The 24,581-nt window shown below is 41.0% G+C and overlaps 2 protein-coding genes across 3 annotated transcripts in view; one reads left to right on the forward strand and one right to left on the reverse strand.

The window, feature by feature from the left end:
- The window catches only part of vps28 (VPS28 subunit of ESCRT-I), a 200,612-nt gene that overhangs the window by 83,354 nt on the left and 92,677 nt on the right, over positions 1 to 24,581 (forward strand). The gene's annotated exons all lie outside the window — the stretch shown is intronic.
- The window catches only part of nup153 (nucleoporin 153), a 25,975-nt gene continuing 1,399 nt past the window's right edge, over positions 6 to 24,581 (reverse strand). Inside the window, exons 2-22 of one of the 2 annotated variants that reach the window (XM_053612326.1) lie at positions 17,511 to 17,724; positions 17,108 to 17,386; positions 16,832 to 16,965; positions 14,152 to 14,280; positions 13,796 to 13,912; positions 13,606 to 13,650; positions 13,461 to 13,514; positions 12,796 to 12,936; positions 12,578 to 12,630; positions 11,059 to 11,179; positions 10,824 to 10,976; positions 9,075 to 9,173; positions 8,903 to 8,984; positions 8,726 to 8,824; positions 7,336 to 7,935; positions 6,695 to 6,904; positions 4,369 to 5,286; positions 3,940 to 4,275; positions 3,610 to 3,858; positions 3,274 to 3,457; positions 6 to 1,276 (exon numbers count right to left, since the gene is read on the reverse strand). In XM_053612326.1, coding sequence (XP_053468301.1) covers positions 1,189 to 1,276; positions 3,274 to 3,457; positions 3,610 to 3,858; positions 3,940 to 4,275; positions 4,369 to 5,286; positions 6,695 to 6,904; positions 7,336 to 7,935; positions 8,726 to 8,824; positions 8,903 to 8,984; positions 9,075 to 9,173; positions 10,824 to 10,976; positions 11,059 to 11,179; positions 12,578 to 12,630; positions 12,796 to 12,936; positions 13,461 to 13,514; positions 13,606 to 13,650; positions 13,796 to 13,912; positions 14,152 to 14,280; positions 16,832 to 16,965; positions 17,108 to 17,386; positions 17,511 to 17,724 — 4,305 coding nt within the window. In that variant the 3' untranslated portion in view covers positions 6 to 1,188. Of the gene's footprint in view, positions 1,277 to 3,273; positions 3,458 to 3,609; positions 3,859 to 3,939; positions 4,276 to 4,368; positions 5,287 to 6,694; positions 6,905 to 7,335; positions 7,936 to 8,725; positions 8,825 to 8,902; positions 8,985 to 9,074; positions 9,174 to 10,823; positions 10,977 to 11,058; positions 11,180 to 12,577; positions 12,631 to 12,795; positions 12,937 to 13,460; positions 13,515 to 13,605; positions 13,651 to 13,795; positions 13,913 to 14,151; positions 14,281 to 16,831; positions 16,966 to 17,107; positions 17,387 to 17,510; positions 17,728 to 24,581 lie in introns of both variants that reach the window. The other variant, XM_053612325.1, reaches the window with a different exon arrangement.

A 24,581-nucleotide genomic window follows, 5' to 3' on the forward strand; every position in this document is an offset into this window, starting at 1 on the left:
CTTAATCATTTTATTGATGGCAATTATCCATGTTTTTATTTATCACTCGTTCAGTAATAATTATCATGGCTTTAAAATTAAGTAGATGTCCTTATTATCCAAAGTCACCCTAAGTCCATTTAAACAAGCAATAGAAAAATATATACTTAACACTTTTTACAATACTGGTTTTGGTCCAAACAAAAGTGGATCAGAAATGCCAATATACCTTTAGTCTTCAAAGGATCCCCAATTTGCATTTAAGGTCAGTTATAAATGGATTTGGGTAACTTTGAATTAAGGGCTTTACATAAATTCTAAAAGACAAAAAAAAAAAAAAAAAAAAAGCCGAATGAAAAATAAGCTTGTTTAACACACAAAAACTTCACAGATTAAAAAAAAAAAAAAAAAGTTACTATTTACAATTTTTAATAATATTCAAAAGGCAGGAGACAAAGAGCAAGATGAGGTGTAGAGAGTTGAGAGCAAGAAAACAGGAGAGTAATAGAGAGAGGGAAAGGGGGGGGGAAAGCACTCAACGATGAATTTGAACAGATTTGAAGTGCAGATTTACACTGGATCTGAGGAGAGCAGCGGGGCTACCTTTTTCACCAACCCATCGACAGCATGTGGGTCTAACCCACACCACCACCCAGCCCTTTCCTTAAAACACATTCATTTGCCTCTAGTTTCCAACCAGCACAATTCAGCATGTACAAAGAAACCACACATACACACAAATATGTGCACAAAAAAAAGAAATGAAAAAATGCTTCATTCAGTACATAGAAACACTCGCCTCACTGTACATACAGCAACTAGTCCTCATCTCTGCCACGTGCAGATTTACCTGCAGATCACCCAAGCAAAACCTATTTGTCACTTCCCTAAATTATTATTTTATTTTTTTTTGCATGGTATTCTTTACAAAAAAAGTCATGCGTAAATCCTGACAACATTGCAGATGCTGAAAATAGATAGACCTGCTCCTGCACAAGGTAAGGTTTTCGCTTGATTGTATTGATTTATTTCGCATTTTTGAGTCTCTGTGAGTTTCAGTCACAAGGCCAGAGCTCCACAGTCTACCAATGACCCTCGACTGCAAAACAAATCTCCTAGCAAAAAAAGGAGCCATGAGTGTACCAAGCTCAGAATACTAAGTACTTCAGTGTTTGTTCGACGGTGAGGCAGTCTGTCTCGTTTCCAAATTTACTTCCTACGCCGGACAGCGGTTTTGATCTTGCGGCCGGCGATGCCGTGCTGTCCGATCGGCGCCGTGTTGGAACTCTTTGCTGACCTGAGGAGGAGAAAAAAAAAGAAAAAGTTAAACAATTGCGAAAGAGCAAAAAAAATTTTAAAAATCTACACTTACCAGTCAGTTTATTAGGAACACCTGAACATTTATGTAGCTATCCAATCAGCTAATCATGTGACGGCAGCACAATGCATAAAAATCATGCAGATACAGGTCAAGAGTTTCATTTATAGAAAGAAAAAAGTAATCTCTGAGGCTTTGATTATGGCATGGATGTTTGTACCATATGAACTGGATGAGTATTTCAGAAACTGATGATCTCCTGGGATTCTCCCACCCTCCACCCCCACCGTCTCTGGAGTGTACACAGAATGGTGCAAAACACAAAAAACACCTTGTGTGCAGAGGGCCTGCAGGCTGAAACTCCTTAATGAGAGAGATCAGAGGACCAATCTGGCCATTTTCCTCTGATCTCTCTTATCAACAAGGTGTTTCCACTCACAGAACTTTCACTCACTTAATGTTCACGCAACACTGTGTAAAACTTGAGACTGATGTGTGTGAAAATCCCAGGAGATCAGCAGTTTCTGAAACACTCAAAACCAGCCTGTCTGGTACCAATATCCATGCCATGATCAAAGTACCAGAGATCACATTTTTTCTCCATTCTGATGTTTGATGTGAATATTAACGGAAGCTCTTGCTCTGTATCTCTTCATGATTTTTTTGTTTTTGCATTGTGCTGATGCAATAGGATTGGCTGATTAGACAACTGCATGACAGTGCAGGTGTTCCTAACAAAGTGGACGGTGAGCACATGGCTATTTTATTAACAAGTAACCTCAGTTCAATTAGGGTTCGATTTACAGTGCCACAATGTGACAGAAGAGGAAAAAACTAAGATGCATCAAGGTGTATTTTAGAGATTTTTACAGCCTACAATATAATTTGCTTTTACAAAACATCAGTTTCATTAATTGTGAAAAATGCTCATTGTAGGCTATAACTTAGTTCCATTAGGGCAACCAGACTAAGTTCACTGGTCATCTACTGTTGGAAACTCTCTATTCCCTCAGATATGTATAAGTATGTTTAGGTTATAGTTTAATTTCTGTCTCATTAACATTTCTAGACCTGTCTGTTGTATACGTGCCAGTTAAAATGTCACCATAGGAACTTTCTCTATTCTGTTAAGCGAACAGATACCATATATGTTCAGAAACCTGTACATTCTTGTATTGCTTAAGATGTTTTTCACGTATGTGACCAGACAGTTCAACTGCTATATTATTTCCACACAGCAGTACACCTACCCTGGCTATCTGTACCTCTGAATATGTATATAAACCTCTGTTAGTCTACAAATAAATTGGGAAGTCTCTCTGAACTACTCTTTGTCAGTGTGTTCAATCAGACTTTCTCCGGGCCCGTATATACTCTGAGGCAAACCAGATCGGCGCGGTAGCATAGAGTAGAGAAACACTCTTCTCTTAAACACAGAAAGGCTGACAGAGGGAAGAGGGATATTAGAAGCTGTTATCTGGTTTATCCCAACATCTACCCAGTTATTAATCTCGGGTGACGCACTGTCAAAAGACGGTCGTGACACCGTAAAGTGTCGGCACTATGGAGCCATATGTATTTTTTAGGCATTTTTACAAGTTTAACGTCACATTATCAGCTAGGAACAAACGCTAATCTGACTGTAAACACCGGAGACTGGAAATGTAAAACAGGCTTCCGGCGTGAACCAGGCGAGACTTCCGCGTTCAGGAAAAAGGTGGATACGATGCTTGTATTTTTATTATGCTGGGGTTTGTTTTTTTGTAACAAACATTATAACAGCCTTTAATATTGAACAAGTGAGATACTGAAACAAGAAAATGCACTGCAGAAGCAAAAGACGTCCGTGTTACATGCAGTATAGGAACATAGACAACAATGTAGTTCTCTAGTAGACAAAACAACCATAATGCTCATCCCTAGTAATTACAGTTTCTACTGATGACAATCATTCATTTTGGGTGGTTCTTTCTTACCCGATATTGAAGGCCGGGGGCTGTGAGAAGCTGAAGCCTCCTCCAGGCACTGCTGGCTGAGCAGACATGGCCGGTGATGCTGCAGGACCTGCTGTTGCTCCGGATCCTGCTCCGAAGGTAAATATACTGCTGTTGTTGCTACCAGTCCCCCCAAAAGCAGTGGCTCCTCCAAACGGGAAGCCTCCTGAATGAAAACGCAGCCAAGAGGAAGGAATATCAATTTAGTCAAGCACCTAGCTTGTGGGATTTATCTTTGAATACACACGTATGTATGTATGTATGTATGCACACACGTATGAGAACAGATCTGTGCAAGAAAAAAATGCAGTTCCTCACCTTGGCCAGAAGAGGCAGTAGATGATCCAAAAGCAGGTGTTGAGTTGGGCTGCTGACCAAACACAGACGGAGCACTAGGCTTCGTTCCAAAAGCAGGAGCTGCTGACGGCGTGGCTGTGAAAGAGGATGCAGCTGATCCAAAAGAGGATACGGTGGGCTGCGAGGAGCCGAATGCCGGTGTCTGTCCAGAGCCGAAGCCAGAGGTGGACGTGGTGGCAGTAAACCCGAATGCTGCTGAGGGTGCAGGGGCTGAAAGGGAAGGGGACAAGGTACTTACAGCAAATGGAAACATGTAGTTACAGGTCAAAATAAAGACGCCATAAAACTAACCTGTAGTTGCTGGCGTAGAGGCTGCACCACCGAAAGAGAAGGGCGATGTATTCGAACTGTTCCCGACACCGAAGACGAATGGCGGTGCTGGATTGGGAGCGGCAGGGGGTTCTGCGGGGGCTGGCTGGGTTTCTTGCTGCTGCCCAAACATGAAAGCCTTGGAAGGTGCATCTGAAGAGGAGCTCTGGCCAAAACTAAAAGTACTGCTTGGAGCAGGGGTGGGGGCCAGGCTCGAACTGCTGGGAGTCCCAAAGAGGCTGGGTGCAAGACTGGAGGAGGCAGGGGTGGTGGATGAACTGCTCATAAAGGCAAATGCAGGATTTGGTGCTGCATTGTCTGAGTAAATGGGAAGAGAACGTGGTACACTTGTGGTTTATATTCACATACAACTAGGCATCTGACATGACACTAAAGCAAACCAGCACTCACCTGTTGCATTCTGTCCAAAGCCGAATGTAGGCTTTGGGGTTTCTTTTGGCTCAGTGGCTTTTCCAAATGCAAACGCAAGTTTGGGGAGTTCCTTTGGAGGGTCCGGCTTGCTGAAATTGAAGCCCACGGAGGGTGCAGGTTTGTCAGCCTCCTTGGCTGTGCTGAACACAAATCCAGTTGAGGGTGTTGAGATATCCTTTTTCTCCTCCAGATGACTAAACATGACAGTAGTGGTTGAAGTCATCCATGGGGTTCCCTCTACAACAAACAGTTCAGCGCTGGAAGGCTCAGCCACCGGCGGCTTGCCAAAAACAGGGACGGCATTGGCAGTGGCTGAAACAGCTTCTGTGGAAGGAGGGGCGTCGTCTTTTTCAGCTTTGGCTTTAGGTGCTGACAAACTGAACGATGAATTGGAACCTGTTTTCTCTTCAGGTTTTGAGAGTCCAAACGCAAAACCCCCTGATGCAGCTGTAGTAGCAGTGCTTGTGGCACTGGAGCCAAAATTGATTGCACTGCTTCCTCCGAATTTAAAACCAGCACCAGAATTTTGAGATTCACTCTTTTTCCCTTCACCTGTAGATTCGGATGTAGAGGCTGCTCCAAATTTAAAGCCATTTGATGAACCACCAAATTTGAAAGCCTCAGTTGAACTTGGGCCGGTTGAAGTGTGTTCTGAGGAGGCTCCTCCAAATTTGAATCCTCTTGAAGTCTCTGAGGACGAGCCACCGAATTTGAAACCTGCAGAAGGTGCAGTGGAGTCTGATGAAGGATTACCAAATTTAAATGACACTGTGGAGGTGGAGTCTGAAAAAGTGCCACCGAATTTCAGTTCCCCAGAGGTCGAATTTGAAGAACTTGAAGTACCAAATTTGAAAGCAGGTGAGCTTGACTTGATGCTGGATGACTGAGTGCCAAAACCTGAAACACAGAAAGTTGGTGGGAACCTTGTACAATCTTACCAGTAACTTCATCACAAAAAAAGCTTTATTTAAAAATGGTATTCACTATAGTGGGAAATAAATGAGATTCTTTAGCCTGGTACATTTTATAGGTTCTCCCAGAGGGACAAATCGAGGAATGCTTGAAGGTGCCACCTGAAACATTTTCCTTTCTAATTATAAAGATTTTGTTAAGAAAACACAGGAAATGACAGATTTACAACGTTAAGGTATCCAATCTCACTTTGACAACAGAATAGCTACATGGTTTCTTTCAATTATGAATCTCCATACTCTCCTTGCCTTCTACCTTCACCAGGCTTTCCAGACCAGCACAAGCCATATTTTATATATACAGTATTCTACACGCTTTCAAATAAACACTGCATGCTAGGCTTACGCATTATAATTATTTAATCATCTCTACACAATATTACACTGCCACGATATCCAGTGACGTTTACTGCTTACATTACTTTACCAGACCTGCCAACCTCTACGCGTCTTGTGTAGCAGTGCTGCAATTTACAGTCTCTCCAGGATTTCACGATCGCAGAAATTCATGCAAAAGTCAAGCAATCTTCAGAGGAGCTTGCAATTTTTCAAGATTACCGCAGATTTGAGTCAAGACGCGTCATGTGACATCACCACAACGCGCATTTATCCAAAGCCCTCTTGCGTCAAACATGAGTACAGTTAAAAAGTTCTCATTTACCAACAATCATCACTGCAAAAGACCGTGCAAAACAATTTCGTACAACTGCTGTTTTTCAAAAATCTCCACACACAAAAACACCCAGCAAGTTGCAGCTCAAATTTAGAAAAAAGCCGCAAAAGAAAATTCTGCGAAATCCCGTACGGACTGAATTGAACATGTTAATACTCTCCAATATTACTCTACACTGCTAGGAAGCCCCGCCCCCTCCCTCCCTCCCCCCATCTCACATCCTCATAGGGCTCCCTCACTTAAATGGAGAAGGTTTGGAGTTCATTCATATAAAAAAAAAAACATATCAATGTGTGCAAGACTTGGTCGACATTAGACAAGCATATATTTCACATCAGTTAACTAATATTTATTTATTTATTTTCAGCCCATGGAGGGCAGGGACAAACTGTTTTGACCTGAAAAAATTAAATGGGCCTACAATGAAGCATCAAATATAACACTACAGAAATGGTTAATGGTAGGGATCATTAAAAAGGGATTAAAGATGCTGTTTTTCTCTCTCCTGTACTGATGCCGGCTGATGTTTGCAATCCAACTTATCAGACAGCCTTAAAAAAATAAAAATAAAAAATAAAAACCAGCTGACAATGTAATTAAAAAAATAAATAATAATAAACGAAAAAAGCCACGTCAGTAGCATTACAACTATTCTCGCTACCTTTGGTTTCTACTTTAGCGGCTGGTTTGGCTGATTGGCAGGCCACACACTGCTGGTCCTCAGCCTTGTTCTGAACAGAGCAGACATCACACTCCCAACTGCCCTCAGGCTTCTTGAACTTGTCTCCAAATCCCAATACAGGTGCAGTACTTGCTGGCGTGGATGCAGGAGGCTGGGATGAAGCTGCTTGGGATGGTGTCGCCACTGCTCCTGTTAATTTCAACACCGATATCTCCTTTTATTTATATTTTTTATATTATATATATATATATATATATATATATATATATATATATATATATATATATATATATATATATATATATATACTGGCTCAGTCATCATTTATTATAAGAAATGGACACAACTGCAAAATCCAATACATGTTCTTCAGGGTACTAATAATATTGTTTGGCTCAGATTTGGATTTTCTAAAGCAAAACTGTATAATTTCTCCCAAAGCTACTCAACACACTAGCAGAATGCAAACAACCTGTTCTGTTGATTTGCTCTTATGCACATCAACGAGTGAGTATCATTGAACCTGGATACTCAGTATAAAGAATTGATGTGTACAAATCTCAAAAGCAAAAGAATGTCTCTTGATTGCTTAGACAGATCAAAAGAAACAATAAACATACCTGGTTTAGCGCTCTGACACGCTACACACTTAGCGTCCTGTGCTTTGTTCTGAACCATGCATACATCGCAATCCCACGCCCCCTCTGGCTTCTTAAATTTGTCAGCAAAACTAAGCAGTCCAGATGTGGTGGTGATGGTGGTGGTGGAAGTGGAACTGGTGGCTGGGGTAGAAGTAGTAGTAGGAGGGGTTGAGGAGACCTCAGAGACAGGTGGCTGAGTCAGGGCAGGTTTTACTCCAGTGCCTGGCTTGGCCGTGTCACACGCTACGCATTTAACCACCTCAGGCTTGTTCTGCACCATACAGGTGTCACATTCCCAGCTTCCAGCTGGAGGGGCAAACAAAGAACTAAGACTAGCAGCAGGGGCTTTCGCAGGTTTACTGTCCGATTTGGAGGAAGAGTCTGTGCTGGGCTGCGGGGCCTGGCAGGCCACACACTTTTTGTCTGAGGGTTTGTTTTGCAGCAGGCAGGTGCCACAGTTCCATGATCCTGCTGCAGGTTTAAACTTCTCTCCAAACCCAGAAATTTTTTTTGTAGTTGTGCTGCGTGTCGGCTTCACGTTTTCTGTTTCCGAGGAGTTCTGGGTTGGAGAAGCAAATCCTGGGGGATAAAACATAAAAATAAAAATAAAAAAAAATTGTAAAAATGCAAATATATGGTAGCAAAGCTAATTTCATGAGAATGCATGATATATGATGCTGATTTTTGGGTCAACATTGGTATTTTGTTCAAGGCTGACCCCATGTTCACACTACAGAGCCTGTAGTATCTTGTAGGCATGTCACTTGTGGGTATGCACCACATTCGCAAACCGCCCCCCCATGAGAAATAAAAAAGCAAACCTCTATAGCCCATACTATAATATCGACGCACACCACTTGTTTAATGTATTTGTTTGATTTACATGCTGCTTGAATGCCAATGGAATAGTTTTGATGGCAGATTTGGAAAATCAATCCTTGCTAGTTTCAGAAGGGCTACACACATTTACTGAGGTCGTATATGACGAGATAAGATGAAACCATGGTTGGTTGGTTGCTAGTTTTTCTTAAACAGGGACTAACTGCAGGCAGGCAATAAAGTTGATTTTTGCATGTTTCTCACTAATGTAAACATGATAGGAGGCTTGCTAGGACCAACCCTGGAAAATCTGTAGTGTGGATGTGAACTCACAATACACTCGGCTTTTCCAGAAAATGATGGGGAAAAAAATTAAGCCCTGGTGCACAACACTTGCATATAATGGCGCAATTTACTGTTCTGATTCAAATGTACAACAAGAGGTTATGTAGTGCCTGCAATGTTGACATTATTGTCATAGTGTTGACGTATACCCATAGACCAAAATACCAAAAAACAGCTATTTAAAAACTAATAAAATCGGTCTTACCAGGTCCTTTAAGGATATCCAGAACACTACCCTGCTTCAAGGCCTTAGCAGGTTTGAAAGGCCCTTCAAAGTCCTCACTACTTTCGCTGGGTTTTTTTACTGCAAAACACAAGAGGATGCTAAGACATTGTACATCACTGTCCTTAAAAACAACAGAACGAGCAACAAGTCACTTACATGTAACTATCGCTGGAGCAAGTTTCCCATTCGACATGGAAGTTGTGGTTTTCATAGTAGGTGCGCTGAAGGTAAATCCCGACTGCAGAATAGGAGAGACAAAGTGTATGGTGTTGGGTTTTTTGTTTTTCCACAGAACAAAAAAAAAAGAGAAAAGAAACAGAAAACTTACTGATGGAGAAAAAGACATTGGACTGGCAGCTGTTGCCTTGACAATGGGTGAAGAAAAGGTAAACGAGACAGAAGCAGGTGTAGACATGGCATTCGTCTCCTGCGTGAAACAAAAACGTTGTTAGAAGAAATATAACTCTGCTAGTACCTTATAATCCAAAACAGACTTTTGGGTCTATTCTGTCGATGATTCCAACAAAAGGCAAATCATCCTCTCACTGGGGTTTGAATGCCTCCTGGCTTTCAAGTAACTTCATTAGCGGATTTTACCGATATTGATAACCAAGTTGGGCAGTACCTGCTCATAACCCATTAAATCAACTGATAGTTTTAAATATAATTTAGGGATGCCAAAAATTGCCGGTTTTTGGCCGAAAGGTATATATGCCTCCACGACCCGCCCCTCAGTCCTCGGCACTTATCGGTGCATTGCGACGTCACTAGATCGGCGATTTAAAGATGATTTCGTTGACATGGAGAAAAAGCAGCGTGCACGGGAAATGATACAAGTTGTGCCAGAGAAACGGGTGCATACGAATGATGAGGTGCAGACTCCATTGCTTTGACACGTTTGAGGATTCTACAGGAAAGCGCCCCGATCCACAGCAGTGCCACAGCAAGCGCATTTACACTTTCCATCGCTTTGCGCGGATTGCACGCAGGTATTTACCTGCCCCAAGCACCAGCTCTCCTGCGAGAAAGCTGAGCAATCTGTTCTTATTCTGCTACTTTTGCTTAAATAGAAAGCAGTCCAGTTTGCTACATGTATAGCAATTACATTCAATTCGTGTAGCCCTGCAAAACTTTGTTCTTGACTTGAGGCTACATCTGTCGTTTACACTTTGAGTTTGGTTTTAGTTCTATTGCTGCTGTTTTGCACAATAATCTTTAATTAATGTGGAAATACATTTACATAAACAGAATAGAGGCCTAGTTCATTATGTGACTGATGTTTTACACATATCATAGTAGTCTTCTAGGACTTTACTTGGATAATTTTTGGATAATTGTATTAAAACATTTTTTTAATTGTTACAGAACTGAATGAAGAATAGTATATGTAATGTTTTGGTGTGTTAATTTCAATAAACGTGTGAGCATTTTATTGGTTTGTAGTTTTTTAAATTCAGATTCATGAGAAAGTCCAATTTTAATACAATTATACAAAAAAAAAAAAAAAAAAAACTATTCCAAAATGGGTTTAAAAATATATATATTTTCGGCCAAGTGCATCCCGAATTTTCGGTTTCGGCCCAGAATTTTCCATTCGGTGCATCAATAATAAATATTGCTGAACTTTATTACAAAAATAAACAGTATTGACTGTACCATGAAAATATACTGTACTTTTATTAAATAAATATATAAAGATTAAAATATATATTAATTATTAATAAATATTAAAGTAAAGATACTATTCGGTTCAGTTTGGATGCAACACTTCAAATAAATAAATCATCCAAAATTAATCAAAAACACTTCAAATAAAAATTGTCAGTTCTTATTTCGCCTCTAGAGGCCGCTCTCGTACTGTATAAACCCTTCACAGCCGCTCCTGCGACTGGGAAAAACTATCAGTGTGACTTTTTGCAGATAATTACAGATAACCGATACCCAGCAATCGGTTACCAGCAAAAATCCACACCGATAGTTTTTCCCGGTTGCATCAACCGGTTGACATCTAAACTGCATGTTCAGTTTAGTACAGGAAGTTACACAGCAGCTGTGATTAGATGACTGTCAATCCTACCTTGCTGACGGATGCTTGCTCAGAGACCCGGGGCATTGGCGTGGTGCTGGGGGTGAGTGTCAAGGGAGGGAGTTGGGAGGAGAAACTGAATGTGGGCAGATTGAAGTTACTGATTGGCAGAGAAACGGCAGGCAGATTCGGCACTTCAGCAACCTGGTCACGGGAAACCTCACAGTTAAACACGGTCCCAGAAATAAACTATATCTTAAGCAGAAAGTCGAACGCAGATGCTAACCTCATCGTCAGGTCTTTTGGTGGAAGGTCGGACACTCCTCTCTCGCTTCATCTTGCCCCCACCGGCACCCGTGACACTTGCAGCAGGTGTGCTGGACAACGGGTACAACAGACTACTTGTGCTGCGGACATCCAAAAGGAGGAGAGGGAAAAAAAACCCATGCATGACACTCTGTACTGCAATTACATGCGTGTCATAAATCTATGCAATTTAATAGGCTTTTTGCTTACACCATGAGTGAGGAGTGGATGATAGGGCAAAAACCTTATCAAACCAGACATTATAAAATCATAATATGTAGGTTTTCAGTCAAAGTGGGACATTAAATTATGCTTTCTGTTACATTATTATTTAACAAGAAAGACCAGGGGAGAAATAAACCCAACAGTACAGAAATAGATTTGTTGTTCCTGTGAGTGAAGTTGATCAGCAGGCTACATAAAAACTCGAGGACTCAATTAAGAGCTCTACGTGTGCAAACCTGTTCAATTAATGTGCTTTTAATGCACAACACTTGTTTGCTGCAACCAAATAAAGAAACCCTTTGACTACGAACGTTGTGATTGACTTGTGACACTCCTCGGTTGTTTCTTTTGTCAGCTTTCCCTTTGAAGCGAGGGAGAACGGCGTCTCTGAGGCAACGTTTGGTGGAGTAGTCGCCATATTAGTGCTGGCTAATGACGGGGCAGATGATGAGGCACACGGACTACGCAAAGCATCGCGCACAGTGCACTCTTGTAAATCTATACGGTGAATAACCGCAGATGCTTCGTCATGTTGGTGGTGACCCCTCTCTTGCAAATATTACACTTGGCTTTTTCGGCTTCTGACTTCACAGGATTTTAAAAACAATGGACACGGTGCAAACAAAGGCTGTTTACAAAATATAAAAGAGGCAGGATTGGCATGACAAGGACAAGTGATGAATCTGTTTAACCACCAAGAACGCACCCCAAAGAGTTTACCGAAAGCCAGAGCACGCAGGAAGCGCACGTGACCAGTAAATGTTATACTGGCATGACTGGTTATTCTTTTATATATAATTTTGTTGAGAACTGCCCTTTATTTCATTGAAGAGCTATATTTACATCAATAGGCCTGGGTGATATATCGGTATAATATCGATATCGTGATAAATGATTACACAATACACGGTTCTGAGATATCGTTGGTACGGTGATGTATTTTTGTACGTCTTTATTAATTACAAATTAAATGGCATTGAATGGATGCCGTTGATTTGACGTAATCCCCCCCACCCACAATCGTCATCTTTGTAGGCCTTAAAGAAAAGTATCGACAAACTCAGTTTAATGAGGGGTTTTTTGGTTTATTTTACTGTTTTGCAGACAGTTTGTTAACCAAATTATAGATCGTGATCTGCATAGTGTATCATAGAAATCTGTTCGGTAACAGTTTTATAAACAAACACGAAAAATACTCGTGAAATAATACTTTCGCCAGAACACCCACCCCATTCACTACAAACATCAAATATTAACAACAGCGTAAGTCTCACCTTGCTGGAGCAGATGAAACGCCATCTGGGATCTGAGGGGACCGCCTAACAGGCTAAAGAAACAAGGAAGTAAAGGGTCAACATTTTTCAAGACATGTTGAATCTCATCTGGTCTTAAAAGTGGCTCTTCGGCTTGTTGGAACTACGGTGTATTAACAGAACTAATTTAAAGTGAGGCTTAAAACACGGCTGTCGTCTCACAGAGCTTAAGCACTCACCGTCTCCTTGCTGCCCTTTTCCAACAATCGGCTCACAGATCCAGGAGTAAGCGAAGGGCGGAAAGACATGGAGCGGTTACCAGACACAGCTGTGGCAGCTGGGATCACCAGCTTCTGCACAGGTGGGCCAGCCGGTTCCAGCTAGCAAACCGTGGATAATCATGAATCAGAAACTGAAGCGGTAAGCCAGACAAAAGCAATGCATGCTAAATATTCAGTTAAGCTAGGATCATCTGAGACACATTATCCTAGCTCAATCTGAGGATAGTGAACAAGTGCATCTTTTTATTGCTAATGTCCACGGCATTAAGAGGCTACCTGACATTGACCAGACTGCCATGCTCCCTTCAACTACTAAAACTCCACAGGTATAACTTTAAATTGGCTTGTCCCATTTCGTTAGCAACATGCACATTACTATGGACTACAAACATCTCTATGAGATATTATTGGCTTTTAGTTGCTATTGGGTCAATAAACTACTGTTGGGAATCAGTGAGCAGCTGTCACAGCTGTCAGTATCTTGCAGTGTGTTTTGTCCTACATTTGGTGTGGGCTGGGGACACCGAAACACAAAAGTAAGAAAACAAACACTTAACAGTATTGCAGGAGCTGGCTAAAGCATGGCACAACATTTGATGATAACTGAAAAACATCCCACTTACCTTTTTCCTCTTAGCTTGGAAATTACTACCATCTAGATCTGTATTATTCAATGACTAGAAAAAAGGGAAAAGACAAATCCTTTAAGGTCAAACAGTTAACTTAAGAATTGAGATTTGACACAATTACATAAAATGTCTGACTTACTGTTGATGAGGGAGAAGAAATTGTTGATGGAATTCTTTTCGCATCCTAAAATGAATCCAACAAAGAAAGTCGTGATTTCAATGCCATCTAACTGAACAGCTACTATGAGTAGTAATACATGCACTTTTTAGCACTGTGAAGTGTGTCTGCCATGCAAGTTGAGATCAGCAGACAGGGTTGAACCACTCACAGCAAGAGGGCTGGACATGCGTTCTAGTGATTGTAGGATGCGTCTGGCTGTGGCGCTGGTCACTCCACAAGGCTGAGCTCCTGCCGGTTTGGCCTTGATCTGTCTCCTCACAGGAGCCTGAGAAACGCACATGAATCCATACAGGATATTTCTAATCCGTCTGTGCCAAGTGTTCAGGAAGGCATTACAGAGTGTAGAATTCACACTGAACACATTTAAGTGAATGTACAGCTAATTACACAGTGCTAGACACTGACTGACCGCACACCACTCGCTTACCCCAGTCAAGTGATCAGCATGACATCAATTAGCGTTCTATCTACAATATGAAAGATTTTTAATGTCTCGATACTGACCTGATAAGGTGTGCTCGGCCGTGAACGAGCCGTCTTGGCAGCTGCGGCGCCTCCATACGTAGTCTTGCCTGGATAGAAGGGAGAATCCCCCAGCTGACTTGAGTTCAGCACCGAACTGCTCATCGTTGACTGTGAAAAAGCAAAGAGGTATGAATACAACATGCAACTGGCTCAACCCCTCTATAGCACTGTAATGAATACAGTACATGTATGAATACAGACTGCTACGGTTAATACGGTAGGTTCAATAGCAATAAAATATTAGTTGAGACTCACTGCACTGCTAGATACGCATGAACAAATGGATATTGACAAAGCTCCAAATCTACATTTACATCTACATACCAAAGGTACGTGGACACCTGACCATCTCACCCATACGGGCTCATTCAAAACCATGGCTGGGTCCGAAATGGCATACTATCCTACTACACAGTAGCCGAAAAGCAGTACGCCAGAGGATCATAACAGCAACAGGCGGATCAACACTGCATCAACACGGTGTTGGTCCGCCTGTTGCTGTAATTATATAACCTCCACTAGATTCTGGAGCGTGGCTGTGGTGACGTGTTCAGGTCTGATCTTGGGCGAAAAGGCCTGCCACACAGTCGGTATTACAGTTCATCCCAAAAGTATTCAGTGGGGTTGACGTTAGAGCCACATGAGCTTTTTCACTCCAACCTTCTCAAACCATGTCTTCATGGAGCTCGCTTTGTGCACAGAGGCATTGTCATGCCGGAACAGTTTTGGGCCCCTTAGTTCTACTGAAGGGAAATCTTAATGCTACCGCATATAAAGACATTCTAGATAAATTATGTGCTTCAAACTTTGTGGCAAAATTTTGGGGAGGAACCACATTATAGGTGTGACAGTCACAAACTTTTGGCCATATATATATATATATATATATATATATATATATATATATATATATATATATATATATATATATATATATATATGCAACCTCTTTTGAAGCAGTCCTGCATGGTCCGTCCTTTACATATTGATTATTGCATATTGAAAGAAGATTTTATTTCCCAATTAACACGTGCCCAGGGCTGCACGATTATGGCCAAAATTTTTTCAATATTGAGATCTCGATTATTTATCACGATTATTCATTCATTTTAGGGATGACGTATTTTTATTGCACTTTCACATTTAAATAAACAGACCGCTGCTTTCACCTCCATGTTGTGCTACATTCCTGCTAATGTACAAATCTTTGCATCAACTTAGACTGATCTTTAAAGTGCATCATCTCGTAGAAGCAAAATATCAATAAAATTGTACCCAAAATATAGGATAAGTAAAAATCAAAATACCATCAACCAAATGAAAATATGCATCAAATATAACTATACGCCTAAATAAATACAATTCAGGCGAATGCAGAAAAGGCAATAACAGTGTTTACAGACGCAGACAAATCACCCAATAGAGCGGTGATGCAGGGATGACGTCATTTTGTACAGGAACCCGGAAGTTAGCATCACACCGGTTCCCTCGGCAAAAACCCAATAGGATTTTCACGCAGGCTTTTGAATTATCGCAAAAAAGAAGCTGTGAGATTATGGGCGGCTGTGGCTCAGGTGGTAGAGCGGGTTGTCCACTAATCGTACGGTTGGCGGTTCGATTCCCGGCCCACGTGACTCCACATGCCGAAGTGTCCTTGGGCAAGACACTGAACCCCAAGTTGCTCCCGATGGCAAGTTAGCGCCTTGCATGGCAGCTCTGCTACCATTAGTGTGCGAGTGTGTGTGTGAATGGGTGAATGAGACACAGTGTAAAGCGCTTTGGATAAAAGCGCTATACAAGTGCAGACCATTTACCATTTAACAAAAGTTTACACGTTCTGTCCATAAAGATAATTTTCACTCATGAACACAACTTTTATGAAGTTTGAAGCCTAAATACAATCGGCAGAAATAAACCGCTAACCGTATGCTATAAACAAACTACACAACGGTCGCTCGACTTCAACGTCACCATCACCGAGCTTCAACTTTTCCAAACTTGATTTAAAAACATTTTCCATAATACAGATTTACTCTGTGGATGAGTCTTCATCCATGTTTGTTTTTTTGGAATTGTGCACAGCATACCTGAACCAGTTTATCTGCAAAGACTTTTCCTGTTTGGCGTGAAGGCGTTTAATGTCCCTGACAACGTCTGTAGTCCCATTTAGCAACTTAATGCTAAGTTGTCTCCGGGTTTTGCCACTATAAAATGACGTCATGCCTGCGCCGCTCTTTCGTGACTGGCTGTAAGATTAGGAAGCGCTTGATTTGATCTGCAGCGGAGTTTTCTATGAGCGGAGGACGAACTTTAAACATCAATATCGCAGTCGATCATGTTTATGTAATCATGGGCAGTCAAAATCGTAATCACGATCGATATTCGATTAATTGTGTATCCCTACACTTGCCCATACGGCGTTCAATAGTAGCACAAATTCAATCCCACCACCAATCGACTCGGACTAGCATGAACCATTTTACGTCAACATTTTCTAAAAAGGCTTTCGAAAAGTATTGATGTTATTAACCATCTACAAGTCTGCAAAGTGGATTATGTATAAAAGAACAACACCAAAGTGATTGACTATAAGCAGTACCCATTAACCTATTTAAAATAATAATAAAATAAAGTGCCAGATAAAGACATAGCAACGTACTGATGAGGAAGTGCCGAAGACCGACAGGTTGAAGGCTGGTTTCTTCAGACTAGTGTGGGCCAGCTGTGATCCGGACGGTGTGCGTTCTGTCTCTGGGGACCAGAGGAGTGGTGCAGTCTTTGAGGTGGGTACATCTGTAAGAAGATGAAGGCGCTATATAGACAGACTAGAACCATGTTCAGCTACTACATGCTAAACATCTGCGTAACCACACGATGCCACATTAACATCCACGGTTTGTAGGAGTCTGCCAAGACTCCTGAAGCTCTGCTTTACCTTTATCAGACGCTCGCGATGAGAAGCCACTTGTGGTGGAGATATTGTCATCCTCATGCTGAGAGCTGGAGTCCTTGATCTCCTTCACTAGCGAGAAGCTTGAGCTTACAGCAAAGGGGCTGGCTGGAAAGGGAGCCGTAGATGTGGAGGGCTGGGAGAAGAGAGAGCCCCCCAGGGCAGGGGAGCCATCATGGGAAGGGAAATGTAGGTGGGAGCGATTGAGTGGAGGTCTGGAGAGAGCGTCCTGGAAGTTCAGCGATGCTCTGCTTGTCGAGGGTTCTGGGTTAGGGAGGGGGAATTACAGCATAAAAAGGAGCAGGTAAATAAACAGCCAAAAATACTGAAATCACGTCCCTGTGGAACATCAGAACCTTTTTATAAACACAGGCATGTAAAACCGTACCTGCATTACTGGTGCTGGGTTCTGGGGAGTTGCGTCTGTCTGACTGATTACGTCTGTCTTCCTGACTGCCATTGGGAGGAGTAGGTACGTTGTTCTGCTCCACCTGTACATGAGTCTCTCCTCCTTCAGCTACCTCACCGTTTCTGAAGTACTTCTGTAGCCAAGATGGGACTATGCTCTTCACGGTGTCTGTTACTCGGCTGATTAAACCAGGCTGCTGTGGGAAAAGACAGGCACGAGGATCAGCGTCAGTTACCACAGCAATAAGCTCCAACAATTACTCGTACTCTTGGGATTAAAGGTGCAGTTAAAGGTGATGCTGTAGAGTGTTTCTAGGCTTAAATACTACCGGTATCTCATATCATATGCACCTTTGGATAACTGACTGGCAAGATTTCCACGTAACAGATCAACAAATGGCATGAAATCGGTCAATGTGCTCATTACAGATTCGTTAAATTTACAAAATGCTCTAAAAATGGTGTCAGACTGATGAAAATAATCTGACTTTGGTACAGAGTTTTAAAAAATGGCCATTTTATATAAGTAGTAAATAAACAAACAAACAAAAATAAATAAAGGTGCAAAAATGGTCAGCCCTGAATCTCATCAGCAGCACAGCATATAAGCATTGTAATAATTAAAATCTGCCTGAGGGTTAAGACTATATACCCAATTTAACAACTGTCTATTTCACCAGCAACATAAGCGTTAAGGTTCAACAGCACCAATAATAATATGACTGAAAACGTCCAGGAGCAATGAAACTGCAGAGACAGGAACACACTTCAGAACAATTTTTTTTTTTTTTTTTTTTTTTTTTTAAACCACACTACTCAGAAGGGGATTTCCTGAAAACCACATGCTTCACTCATCTATCAAATGTCTAGCTAGCAAAGAGATCTCTGTGAGAATGAATGAGATCATCCTACACTCCACTTAACCATGAGTCTCCCTACTAGATAACGACTCATGTTGCCTACTCAGCACTTAACACACAGCAGCATGTATACGAGATGGAGTGGTGGTTGTAAGGAAATGAGCGGAGCAGCAGTTCTTTAGTGAAAGAAGCCACAGAACAGAAGCACTGTGCAAGCTTTTATGGCCTTTTGTTCTCCTGGGACCAGGATGCACCAGCACTACACGTTTCCTGTTGACCTTGCTGTGACTTTGACCCTGTCCGTATCCGTTCAAATACGTAATCTCGGTTCATCTGCTGGTTACAATGACGAGTCCATATAAATCCAATATTTAACCGCTTGAACAGGAATCTTGGACAGATGCATGGACGGACAAAAACAATACGTCCGCCACAGAGGAATTAAATTTTTTTTTTAAAAAAAGGACAAAAATGTGTTTAATGGTCTTTGTTTTAATTTTTCAGTTCATCATTTACTGGAAAACAGTGAAAGCATGTTCGATTATTCATTTCGTTCTCATCCAATTTTACGTCCAATCAAACGCTCTCTAGTATTAGATACAGACCTTGCTACATCTAAAACGCATTTTGCACACGTTATTCAAATTGTGCAAAGTCACACGCTCACGTTGCTGCTGCAGCACTGTATAGTAGTACAGTACTGCTTGTACATGCTGAATGATTACTGCAGATTGTTATATTATCGCAACCAAGTATGGAGCTACGAAGTCAGGAAATCTCCTTCTAAATAAATCACGACCGACAGACTGAGCCTTGTGAACTAAAGATAATACACCAAGCTCTTTTTTGTGGTCAGGAACAAATTAATGGAAAAATATATTAGCTGATAAAACCCTGAGCCACAGAGACCAAATGAAACTTATTTTTCAAACCGCTCTTTTATTAGCCACTAAAGTCGTCATTAGCTGCAGGTATAAACCAGTTGGAGGAAATAAATCTGCCACACTTGAGTCCTAGCTGAGCGTTGTGGCATAATTCACTTCCTGAGAATGGAACAGAGGCGCGAACAAAGCAAACTCATTAACTAACCCACAGCACAAGTGGAAACTCCAGTGTCTTAACCAGACCCATGTTTTGGTTACCCAGAATCCTAACTGACTACATTAGAAAGTGATAGCTAACGTAATGTAATGTAATGATGTATTAGCAAGCTAGCTGAGAGCATTAATACAGAGCAAGGGAAACAATTATATGATCATGCACCGTGAACGGTTCTGTCTGAGCATTGCATGTAAAAGATATTATTCAAGCTTTATTTATGCTTTGTCGTGTTTAACGCCAGCAGGAGATGTGTATGATGACCTGATGTGCACTTTTGCATCATGCTAATTAATTAGCCAAGTAAAAGCCGTTCCAGCGTCAGGAAGGACGCGTCGTGACTATCGGACGCGTGTCCCCAAAGGACAGGAATATCAGACAGCTTTGACATCGTGGGGACATTTGGCTTTGCCTTTTCTTTCTTTACTTTGGCTTGTGCAAATAAACATCCCTAGAAGACATTACACATCAATGATATCCACTGATGTTTACTCCAATTATCGTACCACCAGCCCTGCCTACCTTTACGCACGAGTCATCACGCAAAACACATGGCAAAAGTTGCTTGTTCTCTAATAAAAACAGGAGATCCACAAAAGTTGGCATGAGTAGCACGGGTATTTTGAACTCCGATACTCTGACACGTACAAAAAAAAAACAAAAAAAAAAGGTTGAGAGACCCACTTTTGTTTTTGGCCAGAAAGGGGGGGAAAAAGTTTCATACTTAAAAGATAAAAATAGGCTTACAAATAATGATAGTGCTCAAATACAGGGATTTTTTTCCCCTCCACTGCATGTGCATGCATGTTGCACAGTGGTAAATGCCACTGCTGCATATTTACCTCAATTTCTGTTGTTGTCTAGCTACAGGTAAACAATTCAAACATTGATTGCAATTTTTTTAATGGTAATTCACAAGCAGGGAAAAATCTAGATCGCACACAAGCCTACTTCAAACTATAGTTGCATAAATATCGCACCACTGATGTGCAGTAAGTTTCAGCTACGCACCAAATGAAAACATCAATAAGACGACGTTCCCATTTCTTTTTCTGGTCGTTTAACCTGTTCGTCCGCTGGGCAAGCGCGAATGAGAAACTAAAAGCCTGGAGATTAAATCTGCATGTCTCGGACCCCACGGCTACTAATTTGTCCAGCTCTGGTACATATTTTGATACGAGGTCATGTGGAGGCTTCAGACCTGCATGGATTAGTGTGGGAACAGAATAACGTCGGCCTTCGCTCTGATACTTCCCTCTCAAAAGTGAAACTTCAGAACAACTGCACTAGTTGTTCACGCATGCAGAGTTAAGGCCAAGGCAGTGTTTGAACAATACTGCAATCAAAACTACATGTACATCTGCATGTTTATTATGAAGACAGATTAAAAAAAATAATAATTAAGCCTTCGGGGGGGGGGGGGGGGGGATACTCTTACTAATACAAATAATGTGGGAAGTTATGTAGATTAAAAAAAAAAATTAAGTCATTGTCTCAGGTGTACTACAGTCTGTAACTTATGTTTGTATTTGGATTGGCCTCTTGTCTGTCATTTCATAAATTGTTATGAGAAGTTTATGGAGTAATTCGGCTTTCAAGCAGTCGAGTGCGCTTGAAAGTGACGTCATGACAGTCCTTGCTAATGCTAACTCTACCGTCTAGGGTAGTATCGTCTCAAATGGACCACTAGCGGTTGTTTACTAAACGGAAGTACAAGCCACTTCCTAGGCGATAACATTACGTCAAACGCACGTAATGCGACATAGCTAGCTTTAGCAGATTACCCAGAGTCAACGACAATGAATTTCATTTTACTGTTTACATCAGCGTCGACTTTTCTGCCGAACATGACCTCAGTCAAAAATCAGACGGAGGCGTAATCGTCAAGTGACAGCGAAAAATAGTGTGTGATCCAAGGGCTCCAAGGCAGGGGGGCATTTTATATTAAATGCTACAAAGATGATTAACCGGCAAACTCTAAAAAGTGGAGATTGTGTAGCACGGAAGCACGACAGTGATGCACGAGCACAACCTTATGTTTCTATCCAAAATGCTCCACTGTGTGCAAGGGCTTGGAGAAACTGGTGCGAGCTGCTTAAGAGACTTAGTTTAAGTCAAGTGTATCATCATTATATGCTGTATATGCACGATGCAGTGTAAATTCTGTGGTTTATTATAATGAAAGTGGTCTATTAGTAACGAGGCCGCATTACTCCTCACTCGCAGTGTAGACGCGGTGATAAACAGTGTAGCACGCATAAGTAATGTGAGATTATATTAATTTAGGACTGTTATTTAATCCATAAAAAATGATTCATAAACACTACGCGCACACACAAAACAAAGGCAACTTGAATAAACAAAATATTTTTATTCATTTTTTTATTGAAGCAAAAAAAGTCAATCAACCACCTATCACCCATGAGCAAAACTAATTGCCCCTTAAACCAATAACTGGAGATCAGTCCCTCACTTACTTCTAGGATTAGGATTTACTCCTATGCTTTGGATCATTGTCTTGCTGCCAGACATTCTCCTTTAGGATTTTCTGGTAGAGAGCAGAATTCATGTTTCCCTCAATTACTGCAAGTTGTCCAGGCCCTGAAACAGCAAAGCATCCCCACACCATCACACTTCCACCACCATGCTTGACCTTAGGTATGATGATCTTTTTGTGGAATTCTGTGTTTGGTTTTACGCCAGATGTAACGGGACCGCTGTCTTCCAAACAGTTCCACTTTCAACTCATCAATCCACAGAACATTCTCCCAAAAGGTTTGAAGATCATCAAGGTGTGTTTTGGCAAAATTCAGACGAGCCTTAATGTTCTTCTGGGTTAGCTTCTTCCATGGATGCCATTTTTGCCCAGAGTCTTCTGGAAGGTTCACTACTATGCTGAGTTTTAACATTCGGAGATACCGGCTTTCACTGTGGTTCTTTTGAGTCCCAGAGCCTTTGAAATAGATTGTAACCCTTCCCAGACTGATGTATTTCAATCACCTTCTTCCTCATCATTTCTGGAATTTCTTTCAATTTTGGCATAGTGTAAGACACTGGGTAAGACCTTTTAACCAACTTCATGCTGTTGATAAAAAGTTCTATTTAAGTGTTGATTTGATGGAACAGGGTTTGCAGAAATCAGGCCTGGTTTCGTCTAGTCCAGCTGAACCCTATTATGAATGCAGTTTCACAGATTTGGGAAATTAGTAACTAATTACGGGGTGCAAATACATTTTCACAAAGGCCCAGTTGGTACTGGATAATTTTTAAGCTTCAATAAATATCACAAAAACTGTACTGTGTGTTTACACTCAGATTGCCTTTGTTTTAGTTTCTGAAACAATTTAGCATGAAATTTACACTAAAAATCAGGATGGGGGCAAATACTTTTTCATGACACTGTGTGTACACCCACACAGTGCTGTGAAAAGTATTTTAAAAAAGATGGTGTTAATGTAACAGTTCAGTACACAGCAGTCAGTATCAGTGTGAGCTCTTGCTTCAAGTTCATGCCTTTTTTTTTATTTAATACAGTAGCTGGTATTTTAAGAGTACTTTATTTCCTGTAGAGTACTTTATTTCTTTCTGTCCGACCCACAGTGTGTATAGTTCCTATTTTTGTGTCTTTTTGTTCCAGTGTTGCACAACATTTTACACAATATTGCACAAACACCTCACAAGTCCACACAGTGTCCATGAAGTAGAAGGGCCAAGTAACGACAATACAATTTGATATCACGATAAATTGCATCAATACGCGTTTGCGAGATCATGACGCATGTTTATTTTTTATTTATTTATCGCTCAAATACAAACTGACGAAGAAGCAGCTGATGTGATGTTACTTTATCTTCTGTTAATCTATATATAAAATTAAACACTTTTTTCATAAACATTAAACAAAGTACTAGTCAATGTTTGTTTGGTTTTTACATTTTCAGAAATTTCTGATATTTTTGCGACACTGCCCACAAGGTTTTGAGTAGGATTATGTCAAATATATCCATGAGAATGTTCTATTCTATTTGCTATCATTTTATTTTCTTCTACATCATCCATGTGAAGGTGTAAACTATGAATTTTATTGTACAAGTTTCCTTGCTCTATTAAACACGAACCCTTTCAGGCATACATTTTTTAAAATCCAGATTCTTTAAGTAAAATTTAATGTTAGAGGAATTTGGACTTTTTCTAAATAACACTTATATTATGTGGTCCACACACAGGAATACCATGAGTCAAAACAATTACACCTGAAATTGTGTCTTCATAAACAAAAATTGTTCACATTCAGGTCTGAAATATAGCAATATTCTTCACACACAAAAATCTACCTTCAGTTTTTAATAATTACAAAAAAAACAACAAAGAATCAGGGACAACTTGTTAAATTTAATTTGGCATAGAAAGTGTGTAAGGATAAAGCAGAAACATGAACATTAGGAAATGAAGATAATGGTTTAGTTTAAGCGACAGTAATGGGCCTGAGGGATTTGGATGAAAACCGTCTGAAAGTGATAGTACAGACGTGTGAAGACAGTTAAATAGTTGTTTTAGCGTATTAGAATAACGTTATATGAGCATGTATAAACAGCTTGACATTAGTGCTAACGTTTAGTTGTTTTAAAAAAGCAAACAAAGTGTGTTTATGTAAATAAGTCAGACTACTCCGGCACTTTGCATATTACTGACAGGCTGTGACGATGACTTCGTCCCTGCAGCACCGTGAACCTTTATTCTTCATTTCTCAGTGTACTAAAGGGTTCAGGTCCACGCAGTGCTGCTAACAGACTCTGTTCCTTTTTAAACTCCTTTAGTGACTTTAATTCAGACTGACCGTGTTGCACTTGCAATCATTCACCGGCCACCGTTGTGTCACGACGACCAATCACCAGCCACCGTTGTGTCAGGATGACCAATCACCGGCCACCGTTGTGTTACGACAACCAATCACCGGCCACCGTTGTCTCACGACGACCAATCACCGGCCACCGTTGTCTCACGACGACCAATCACCGGCCACCGTTGTCACACGACGACCAATCACCGGCCACCAATGTGCCATGACGACCAATAACCAATGTTTGTCCCAC

This window comes from Ictalurus furcatus, chromosome 24 (genome assembly GCF_023375685.1).
Source record: "Ictalurus furcatus strain D&B chromosome 24, Billie_1.0, whole genome shotgun sequence".
Taxonomy (NCBI): domain Eukaryota; kingdom Metazoa; phylum Chordata; class Actinopteri; order Siluriformes; family Ictaluridae; genus Ictalurus; species Ictalurus furcatus.